The sequence below is a fragment of the Ochlerotatus camptorhynchus genome, unplaced genomic scaffold (genome assembly GCF_037179485.1).
Source record: "Ochlerotatus camptorhynchus isolate MF236.1 unplaced genomic scaffold, CSIRO-AGI_Acam_v1.1 ptg000064l, whole genome shotgun sequence".
In the NCBI taxonomy this organism is placed as follows: Eukaryota; Metazoa; Arthropoda; class Insecta; order Diptera; family Culicidae; genus Ochlerotatus; species Ochlerotatus camptorhynchus.
In genome coordinates this window covers 2,090,063-2,102,131 of record NW_027040554.1, presented here as the reverse complement: position 1 = coordinate 2,102,131, position 12,069 = coordinate 2,090,063, and the positions used below count along the sequence as shown (strand labels likewise).

Sequence of the window (12,069 nt, the reverse complement as noted above, 5' to 3'; positions counted from 1 at the left end):
TAATGTTTATGTCACTATCCTAAATTCTATCTTATATCACAGTTCCAAGTGTTTTCGAAAAAACCGCGGAACTTTAAGATCAGTTAAATAGATTTACTAGTTTTACGGGTGCTCCGAATCTTCCGAATGACGGTTCAATAGCCATCCGGTCCATGTTTAATTTATCAAATTATTTCTTATATCACGTTACACGTGTTTTCGAAAAAAAAAACTGCTGTGCTCTAGGATCAGTTTCGTGGATGAACCACTTTTACGGATGTTTCGGATCTTCCGGAGGACCGTTCCGTTGTCTCCTGGATCCATATGTAGGAACCATGACTGTATTCTGGCTGATTATGAACTTTTGTGCCCATTAATCTAAATTATAGCCCTTAAGCCACTTGCGAAACCCATAAAAACACCTTTAAAAAAAACATGTAACGACTCTTTTCGCTTTAAAAAAAAAGTAGACGACCCTTATTCCAATATTTTTACGTTCAAAATAATCTACAAACCCTAGGAATTCTAGAGATACCATTTTTAAAATTCATCAAGAAATGGCTAGCCCCGTAACGTGGGTAGATCACCTTTTCGTGGTACGTTACGGGATGTAAGATCTACCACCGATTCCTAGTCCTGACTACTTCAAACTAAAGTAACAGTAATCCAAGGAACACATCTTAGTCCTTGTTACTTTTTATGCCTTTTTGATAGTGACAAACTCGGCTGTGTCCACCGAGGATGATCTTGAAACAAAGAAAAAATGAGTTAGTTAGTCGTCATCTATGTGATTCCTAATCTTCTATTCGTTGTTCCCTAATTTGAAGTGGTTAAGACTAGGGTTCTGATGCATGGTCATTATCGGTGTCATTCCTTAATTTTGTTGCTAAGGAATCCAATTTTGACTGACAAAGGGGCGCGCCTTTGGAGGGTGTTTCAACACTCCGAAGGGTATAAAGAGCGGGACCTTTCAATTAGGGATATACGGGATATACTACAATAGATCAACCCTAGTAGCACGCTTGTCACATATCGGTTGTAGAAACTTCTTTACGACTTATTTCAGTCATAAACAAGTTGCTGCAACTTTTCTTAACGGAAGTGTGCTACTCGGGAAATTACTGGTCGCAGTGGTGTTAATTCCCGAACAGAGGAAAAAAAAAAGAAATGGCTAAGTTATGCCATTGCAAACTTGCCGTTACACGCTTTCTGGAGGCATCGTATTCGGAGTGTTAAAAGAGATGCGAAATTGCAGAAAGGGTGGTTCAAAAATCAAAATGGATCATTTTTTATAAGATTTTAAAATGATGAATCTATTTCCAAAGTTGTAGATATTTTAATTTTAAGCTAATTTTCTCAGGACACTATTGTCACAAAACTTCCTTCTATTGCAGTTTTCATGGTTTAAGATCCTTAAAATCCTAATTTTAACTCTTAAACTCTTTTATTTCAAACTAGCTGAATACTACCGGCGTTGCTCGGGAGAATTTGATGTATTAATTTGATAACTCACTTCTCACTACTCACATAGTCACTTAGCAGTCACAGAGCCGTACTGAGGATTTTTCGGGTAGCTCTCATTATTAGGCTCCCATTAGGCTTTCATTTTATCGATTCCCTCATCACATTATAAATTGCATCACATTGTTCTTTAAATTGAATAAGCCCTAAATCGTGATTTGAGGGGTGTTTGGATGATCGTAATTTGGAATGCGTTTATCCGCCTTAACATGTCTTAAATTATGATTTTTTGGGTGTTTGGATTTTCGAAACCCTTAAGGGGGGAAATACAAGTAACACGTCAAAAACTCGACGATTTTCGGAATTTTTTGTGAGCAAATGAAACAACGCAAACGTTTGGGTTTTTTTTGCATTAAATTGCTTAAATCTTCTACATTTGAGATTTTTTTCATTGGTGTGTGACCTCTGTGGCTCCTTGGGGCCACATCGGAAGGAGGTCGCCTCCGGTGGGGATTGGTAATTGACGGGCGTTCTAGAGACCTGAAAATGGACAAAACTTACTTTTATCAATTGGACCTTATTCAGAAATGATTTTTGTTCTATGTTAACCTCTAAAACCAAAAAAAAAAAAAACGATTCCAAAATTTAGAAAAGAATATCTGAAAAAAAATTGATTTTTCACTGATTTTTCCACTTTAGGCAGACCTGAAAATTATTTATTGTTAATTTTTACATGATATCAGTGGTTCACATAGAGGAAAATCTATTTCCTTTAAGATGCGCCAGGTTTCAAGTCATTTAGATGAGAAGTTTTTGAGTTATCTTTCCCGCCAATTTGGAAAACACCGTTTCGAGAAAAACGCGTTAAAAGTTTTGGTTTGTGTAAAAACATGATTTCTGGAACTTACGGTTAATCGGCGATACCGGGCCATAGATCACTCCTTCATCGTGCTCGTAACATTTAAAAAAAAATATATTTTACTAAAAAATCGATAAAAAAAATTTACTTGTATTTCCCCCCTTAACGCGTTTATCTCGGTAAATAAGGCCTTAATTTCGATTTTACGGGTGCTACGATGTTTGATATCAAAATGCATTTTTCTCCCCAAATCGTGTGTATGGATTTTTGAAATCATTAATCGCGTTTATCTCCGTAAATAAGGCCTAATAATCACGATTTAAGATTTTGGATGCTCGAAATCTTAAAATGATCCCTTAAAATGTCATGATTTTAGGGGGTGTTTGGCTTTCCGAAATCTTGAATCGTGATTATCTTCGTAAATAAGGTTTTATTCGTGATTTTAAGGGTGTTTCGATGCTCGAAATCTTAAAATTCTCTACCTTACATACAATACACAATGGGAAAAATGGACGGAAATGGGAAAAATTATGTAGGGGAAATGCCTCTAATGTTGGCCTATGGATCTAAATAATATTGGGCCCATCGCTAAAAATCTGCTATTTATCAATTTTATCTAGATGAACGCGTCATTGGGACGATACTAATGGATATTTTTGGTCGCTATTGAAAATTTAGCCGATTGCTAAATTTATGTATGGGCTCAAATTAGGGGCATTTAGGCCGACATTAAATCCATTTCCACTACCGCTCAAATTCACTGAAACAATAATATAGTTCATATCATTTTTGTAGACAAACAACTAGCATAATCAAAAATAGATGGTTCCATCCTGGGGAGAAAACAGCAAGCTTGAGTTTTTTGGTTTTGACGTAGGACTACGTCTTTCGGGAAGGGTGTCAATTCAGGGAAATGCAACGAAAATTGGTCAGACTTTAAATGCTAATAACTTGGCCAATAATCAATGGATTTTGATGATTTGTGCATCGATCTATTCACCAGTGTTCTAAGATTTGTGTGGTATGTCACACGTTATAAATGTTAAATATTTAAATAGTTAACCATTAAGATATATGGAAATATTCAAATTTCCCAAACATTTTCTTCGACCGCAAGGTGCTTACCACTAACATAGCCATGAGAAAGTTGATCTCTAACGACACAATTCGAAGCCGCACAATCATTCAACGTTGCACGGTGAACGGTTCGACCTCGGACTTATTCGCTGCAGTGTGGACATCGTGGCATTCCTAGCAGCTCAATACATACACCTCACACCAATGAAAAACAACCAGAAGCAGACGCAAATTGGTCCAGGGAAATGGAAAAACTGCACTTACCGTCGTGAGATTCGCCGACAACGTCCGTTTACCAAACACGTGCCTAACATTCCGTCGAACATCCAGCACACCGGAGTAACTGTGATCCGTCGATGTCAGAAGAATTTGAACATTGCAATTAGGAAGAATTGTTCAATTTATCAGTCACCCATAAAAATTTAGTGAAAACAAACGGCCTTTTTCAAGGCAATCAATAAATCATTACGTAAGAGTTCTAGTTTATTGTAAATAAAACTGAACTGTCTTCAAAAGTGCAAAACTTGTGTAATAGTGCGCGATTAGCTTGTACCGTTTTGATACGTTTGGCAAGCAAGATACTGATAACCGATTTTGACAGAATTTACAACTACCAGAACGTGCTCCGACTGGAATCCTGTCATGTCACACCCAACGGTTCTTCGGAGGATTTTTATTTTGTTATTTGGGGCATTTTTTGGGAAATTTTTTATCCCACAACATTCATGGCGTCTTTTTGGACTATAATGAAGAGCAAATCAAAAATTTGAATGATGAAGTAGTGTCAAGTTTTCAACGCTTATAACATGGTTATTTATTAATGAAATGAAATTTTAATTACACCATTTTATTCAGGTTGAATGTAAAACTTGTTTGGTGTAAAGACGTAATTGGTTATTAATGGTTAATTATTGAAAATTGATCTAAGTGTTTAGCCGTAATCAACCAATCACGAACTCGCTCGCTATGATTATCGAGAGAATAGAGAGACGAGCTGGTACCACTCAATACTCAATATCATTTTTGTCTGCTTTTTACTGTTGATTCACCTACACCAGCAAAATATAGAAAAAGGAGAGGCATAGAATGCTAATCTAAATGCTTATGTAAGAGAAACGTAGAAAGTTTGACTGCCGAGTGATACACAGCAAAAAATAAATTTTAATATTAAATCCAAGAGGATGCACTTTAATCATGTCGAAAATCTCATGTAATTTTTATGGCCACACAAATAAACAAATGCAGTAAAATCAGCGTAATGTCAGTTTATGCACTGTATTAATGACAATTTGTTTCCTTTTTGGCAAGTAATATAACACTATATTTCCAACACGATCCAAATTGATGTGATATTAAAATTTATTTTTTGCTGTATAAACAGGAGTGTTCGTTGCGTTGTACACTGAAAACAAATGTTACTCAGAGAGTGAGTCACTTTTACTCATTTGTATGAAGAAATGTTTAAAAGCGTAAGTCACTCTCATGCGCTGAGTAACCTACGCTTTAAGAAAATTTTCCATACGAATGAGTAAAAGTGACTCACATATGAGTAAAAATTAATAACTGAGTTAGTTTCGTTTCCAATGTACAACGCAAAAAACACCCCTGTTTATCACTCGGCAGTCAAACGATGACTGCAATCAAACTTTGTACTTTTCCCTTACTTAAGCATTTAGATAAGCATTCTATGCTTCTCCTTTTTTCTGTATTTTGCTGATGTAGGAGAATGAAAAGAATAAGAACATAAGACTGCAGTCAAACCCTCTACGTTTCCCTAACCTAAGCATTTAAGCAAATTTTCCAACCCGCAACATTTCCTCGACTGGCCCGTGAATCGAAACCTGTCTCCTTCAGCTTGGAAATATCGTACCCTTGCTGACTACACTAGTTGGGGCCCCTAATTGTTCATAGGTAACTTTGCTATCAGTACACAATTTTAAGATTCGAAACCCAAACGAGAATTTTGCTGAGGTCACATCAAAACTAAATCCCAAGATAATCATTAGACTGATGCAAAATTTGAAATTTTTGCTCCACAGTGTTCAAACGGTTTCAAATCGGTTCTGATTAGCCTCCGAAAGTTTATACTCATTTGATAAGAAACTGAGTTGGCACAATCCATTTTAAGTTTATATGGAAATTACTATGGGAAAACAAAACTTCTTGTTCATTGTCTTCTAGCCTTTTTACATATTGTACTGTTAACAAATTCTATTTCTATTCTTATGGGAATTTTTATCAGCTACAACTTTGCAGAAAATCGTTTTTCAACCCAACGTCAAATTAAATATTTATTAATTGTTTAGGAGATTGGTAATCTTATGGCAAGATTAAGCAACTGTATTGCGGGCAACACTGTATTCTGCAGTGTGACATAGTAGCCATGATTTTTGCCCTCTATTCTACACGCCATACACACCAATGTTGCCTGCTGAACAGTTGATTGAGCATAATCATTAGACATCAGTGACTTGAATCAATAATAATTTTTGTTCCTTACATTTGATCGAAAAGTGGTCTTCAACAAAGTTTTAGCTGAGAAAATTATCAAAAAGCTCAGTTATTATTTTCTAAAGTACAATGAACTGGTGAATATTGAGATCGATATGAACCAGAATTTTGGTTTCTCCATAGTAATTCCCATATAAACTTCAAATAGTTTGTGCCAAGTCAGTTTCTTACTAAATGAGTTCAAATTTTGGGAGGCTAATAAGGGCCCAATTTGAAAGCGTTTGAGTACTGTGGAGCGAAAATTTCAAATGTTGCATCAGTCTAATAATCATCTGTGCGAGTGTTCACCGAGCTAATCGAAATATATTTCAATAATTTAAGCAGTTAGCTTTTTTCCCTTTTAGTTATTGGCACTCAATTTAATTTCAGCTTGAAAGGCGTCTAATAAACACCTTAAGTTTGCAACTCATACCAAGATATTCCAAACCGGTAAACCTTCAAATAACCTGCGCTTAATTAGACTATTTCCATCCACTCATTCGTGATCCGTGTAACTGGTCCTACTTGAGCACGACTTTTAACTGTGTATATTCACATTATTTTCCCCCCACAATCTCGTTACCCAAATCCAACCCCAACCCGGCACATATGCCTTTACCTTTCTGAGAATTGCCCTAAATTGCCATCTGACCTAGGTTAGAAAATCCACGCGCGCACGGAACTGGCACTCTCATCATCAATCAATGTTGGTCGTTCAATAGGGCACCAGTAAGACTCCCGAAGAATACCTACCAGTCAGTCGAAAAATAGGTGCTCATAATTTTACGAACGGTATTCATTCCCTCCAACCAGACCATCTTCACCGCACAGTCGGTGGCGCTATGGTTGTTGCTGCTGCTGCTGCTGCTGCACGTCATGTAGTCACGTTTCGGGGCCAAATATATTTGCTCGCGAACCCTCAAACCTACCTATTAGCACTTCTTTGCTCTACGATCGTTCACACTCCATCTGCTAAAAGTCTACTCAGGGGGGCCTAGGCCTAATCAACCACTTGAAGCGCAGCACGAACCTGTTGCTGCTACTGTTCGTTCATCAATTACCCTTTTACCAGCTTTGGTCGTCGTGAGCATATGATCGATGATGATGACTATCGGACTCATCTTCCCTTCTTGTTCTCGTTTTCAGAAAGTACAATCTTCGCAAGGTGATGGTAAACGGTGACATACCACCGACGGTGAAGCAAGACGCACACGCCGTTATACTCGAGTTCATACGATCTCGACCACCGTTACGCAAGGTAAGTACTACAGTCATCTTCACCGATGATGTTTGTTTGTGTTCTAGGCATTGCACCGCGACCGCACTTCGATAGTCTGTTTATTGCTATTATCGCCATCATTAGTGTGCAGATCAATTCGAGATTTCACGGTTTCGAGTTATTTGCTTCCTTGCAACTTACGGGTGGTCTATTTGTGTGTTTTGAAACCGGTCATGGCCAAAGTCAAAGTCCAGAAATTGGACCTGTTTGTTCCGTATTGCTATCTTATCTACAGCACAATCTGGAAGAATTCGAGTACAATTCTTTAAGGTATCGAGTGACATTGGTTTCCGTGTTCTCAGTTGACAGTTATTAATTGAGCTTAGACTTCAGCCCCCGCGCTCGCTTCCTATAATTAGCCTATATTGAGTAGACTAAATAAATCTCTTTTGGCAAAAACGGCTTCTAATCTCAATCAATTACCTTGCAGGCCTCCGAGCGGAAGCTCGCACCGCAACCACTGAAACGAGTATCTTGCCCCCGGGAGCAACTGCTCGATTCAATCCGAAAAGGGCGTGTGCTGAAACCGGTGCATCCCAAGCTGAAAACAAGACGTAAGTACAACTTCAACCACTGTTTTATGATTCTTCCTCTTGGATCTTTCTATTATTACTTCCGCTTGGAATACAAAATGCACCGCCACCAACACCACGTGCGCGGTATCAACGTCCTATAGGTAATGTTTCCCATCATTAGCGCCATTAATAACCGATGACGATGGCGCGCATTCCGGTAGCGTTGCCCCGAGATCGCCTCCATTGACATCAAGATTTATTATCGTGTTTTAATAACTCTCCGATCCGATGGCGATGGTTCAGAATATGTAATTCACTGAAGAAGCGGACGGTGGTGGCGACCCCTTTGATTCGCTGAGGAGCATACACTGCTGAAAAAGTTTGTTTTCAGAGTTGTGACGGGAGAAAGGGATGTGCGTGCGTGACTTGACTTGATTTACTGAAAGTGACTGCGTTTGGCCGTCCGACGCCGGTAGACGCAATACCGAAATGTTTTATATTGGTAAATCATAAACAACACTAGGTTGGATCGTGGCGTGTTTACCGCGTGCCGCTCTGATCGGTACAAGGTATTCTGGTCACGAAGTGGACTGGTTTGTTTTGAAGTAGAATTTATTGAAATAGTTCTAAGAGCTGGGAACGAAGTGTTGCGTGATTGTCGGCAACAACGACGACATTGGTATGGTTTCAAACTTAGAAAGGTGGGATTTTTTTTAACTTATCGGCGGATTTTAGTCGAAGGGTATCAGAGTTTTATGAAACTTTTCCTACAGGGAGAGGTTATGGGTATATGAACGAATAAAATAATTCTAAAAATTCGAGAATGATAATTTTCCCGAAATGTTTTAGTTGAAATTTTCGGAGTTTCTGGAACAACGCGTCATTTGAAAATTCATAACTCATGAACCAAGCGTTGAATATATAAAAAAAGTTTTCAATGGAATGTTAAATAAATTATCCATTAAAGAATATAACCTTAAAAATGTTTATAGCGATAATGTTCACGGTGCAGGAAAATCGCAAAGAAGAACAATTAAAACATGTTCTGAGTAATAAAAAAAACGTTTATATTTTTTTCTTGCCTAAACATTTATTATCTTTTGCTAATGAGTGGTGTCGCTTACCGTTTATGAGTTATGACCGAAAAAGTAACGAAAAAGGTATCAAAAATGTTCTTTTATGTTTTTTGCTGCGATTTTCCTCTACCGTGAAAATTTTTGTGGAATTTTTTTGAAGATTATTGATCAGATTACTGAGATAATTTCCTTATCTTCACCAAAGAAGTTTGTTTCTACGATGATGAGTTGTGGATTTTTAAAGTATGTGAAGTTCGGGAAAATCAGAAAAGTTGGGCTTAAATTTGTCCGGGCCCTCAGCAAACGTAAGGGAAACCACTCTGCAATTTTCAAAATTAAGAGATAATAAATTGTTAAGCAACAAAAAAATTATTTGGAAACTTTCACTAATCAAAAAAACTGTGTTTCCTGTTTTTTTTTACGATTTTCCACCATCTTGATTTTTTTTTTACAGACATAGTTCTTAAGATCATATTTTTTAAGGTCTACTGAGATAATTTCCTTATCATTTTACTATACCAGTTTCTTTCTACGTTGCTTGGTTCATGAGTGATCAATTTTCAAATAACGTGATCTGTGGGAAAATCCGGAAACTTGAACTAACATTTGTCGGAAAAGATAACCAACCCAACTTTTTTTCGTTCATAGATCTGTAAACTCTTCCTGAGGGCAAATTCAATAGCATTCTTCATTTAGCCAGATAGTAAAAGAAATCCTCAGATGTCTAATTTGATGAATTTTCAGGAAACGCTGCAATTTTTGGATTGCTATTGAAAAATTATAAGATGTTGCGACATTCTACTTTACCTTTTCCCTGCCGAGGGGGTGACTCCATTTGGAGTCTTTAAATTAAACCTATCAATTCATGATAAGGGGCCAATTGCTTTACCTCACTTCCGAAGGAACGGGATACCAGACATTTTTAGCCTACAAAATTGATGTTTTAACCACAACCGCTAATGGCGTTAATTTTTTCTGGACTGACAAAACACTTTCGTGTTTCCGATTACTGTACACACACTCAATCTAACTCAGTAAAATATCCAAATACTGTTGACCTCGGTATTTACTTATGCTGATATCTCTGTACGAATAACGAATAGAGTCAGTACAAAAGAAATGTTCATTGTTCATAAGCGTAGCGAAACAATTGACTTTACAACGACAAAAACCAAATTGTAGCAATACTTCAATTATGTTCCCTAATTATGAACACGTAAAAGTAATACCAAGTAAATAACATACTGTGTAGTCTAGTTTTTTTTTGAAATAATATTGTTTAGAAGTAAATCATAAAATGTAATTATCGTTGTAACAAATTGGCCTACTCTTGATTGACGACAAATAAATAAATAAATGAAATATCTGCTTGTTAGCTGTTTGCTGAGTCTCAGTAATTGTTTTACTGAATCTCTGCAAGATAAATTGCAGAACTACTCGGCTGTTGGAATCTCACCATATCAAAAATTATGTGTGTAGAACTCCAGATGTAAGTTTTGCCTGAGAGATGTCTAAAGCAGCATTTTGAAAGATTAGTGAAGAATTTTTGGATAGCCGGGATTCGGAAAATATCTCGTAGGGGAAATGGCTCTAATGTTGGCCTATGGATCTAAGATTGGGCGCATCGCTAAAAATCTGCAATTTTCAATGTTATCTAGATGACTGGGACGGTACTAATGGATATTAGGGAAATAGGGGCATTTAGGCTGACATTACATCAATTTCTCCTAGCTCTTCCCGGGAATTCTCGGAGATATATGAATTTGGACCAAGTTTTTAAATTTATCGTTGTTTCAGATCTAAATTCATCTCCCGAAGTTTTTTCCTAACTTGCCCTGGATGATTTTTCGATCATTCCCTGGAAGTTTTCAACGGATTTTGTTTCTAATGTTCCCGGAAGTTTGTTCGAACCTTCCCGGAAGTATGTTCCAGTTTCCTCAAGAAGTCCTACTGGTTTCCTCTGTAAGCGGACATTGATTCTGACTACTCATGAAAGACTCATATGACCCCTGAAACATTATTCTGACTTCCCCAGATATCCTTCAGGCTTCCTTTGAAATGTTTTTCAGAGTTGCCTCGAAAATTATGTCGATCTTTTCCTAGAAATCTCTTCCAACTTCCTCCCGAAATTTACTTCATCTTTTTCTGGAAGTTACTTCCCGAGCAGGAACGAACAACTCGATACCTTAAATTGGTATAGGATGAGCCTGACATAATAGGTAAAATACCAAAAAATAATACCAAAAAAATGTTCCCACAATACCATTCCAATACCAAATTATGATAATGCAATACCAAAAAAATACTTCATAGTGTTAGTAAAGCAGTTCCACACAGATTCGCAAATCGTTTCGGATCGACCTTTTACGATTATGGTGAAACTTTGCACAGTTGTTTGTCATTGCCCAACATGTCATTTTACATATTTGGATCCCTAGTTTTGCACACGACTAACACTTGAAAAGGGCTTATGCAAAAATGATACGCATCAAGAGAAAAATATATATCTCGTGAACGATTTGTTTGATCGTGATGGTGTCTTTGAAGAAGTTGCGGACAAGTATTGTGCCTTCCAAGAAAAAATATACACTGTCAAAAAATATTTATTTTTTTACCAAAAAAATATCAAAATTATGAAAAAAAAAATTGAATTTACTCAAATTGCAATTTTTTTTTTTTATTGTTTTTTTATATTTATTTTGTAGTTAACATAAAGTAATACATACTGACACTGTGTATTTGCTGGGCAAATCATAAATGAAAAAGTTATGAATTATTGAAAAAATAAGTACTTTCCAAAATACTACCGATAGTTATCTAATATCTTTGAAATAGTGTTAATATTAAAACACATTAAATTTACATCAAAAAAGCAAAGCACCTGAAGCTTAAATTGCCCAAAGTTGTTATTTTCGAGATACTCGTAGGCTAAAATACACTTATCGCATAATTTGAGCAATTTTTGCTCTTTTGAGATGTTATTCGTGAGTGTTCAATCTTAAAAATATTTTGAGCAAAAAGCCCAATTAATTTCCTTAAACTTTGCTGTTCACAGTTTTTTAATAATACGCATAAATTAAGATATAATTATGGGGCCAAACAGAAAAATACACTTTTCCCATACCGTCTCTTACTCATAATTAATTATATCTTAACTCATGCGTTTGATTGAAAAACTGTGAAGAGCAAAGTTTAAGAAAATTAATTGGGATTTTTGTTAAAAATACTTTCAAGATTGAACACTTACAAATAACATCTCAAAAGAGTGAAAATTGCTCAAATTATGCGACAAGTGAATTTTAACCTACGAGTATCTCGTAAATAACAACTATG

General features: G+C 36.5%; 1 protein-coding gene across 3 annotated transcripts in view; it reads left to right on the top strand.

The window, feature by feature from the left end:
* Positions 1-12,069, top strand: part of spir (spire) — a 463,061-nt gene that overhangs the window by 321,395 nt on the left and 129,597 nt on the right. For all 3 annotated transcript variants that reach the window (XM_065216592.1, XM_065216591.1, XM_065216590.1), the window contains exons 7-8: positions 7,013-7,124; positions 7,576-7,699. In XM_065216592.1, the coding sequence (XP_065072664.1) occupies positions 7,013-7,124; positions 7,576-7,699 (236 nt within the window). The remainder of the gene's footprint in view (positions 1-7,012; positions 7,125-7,575; positions 7,700-12,069) is intronic.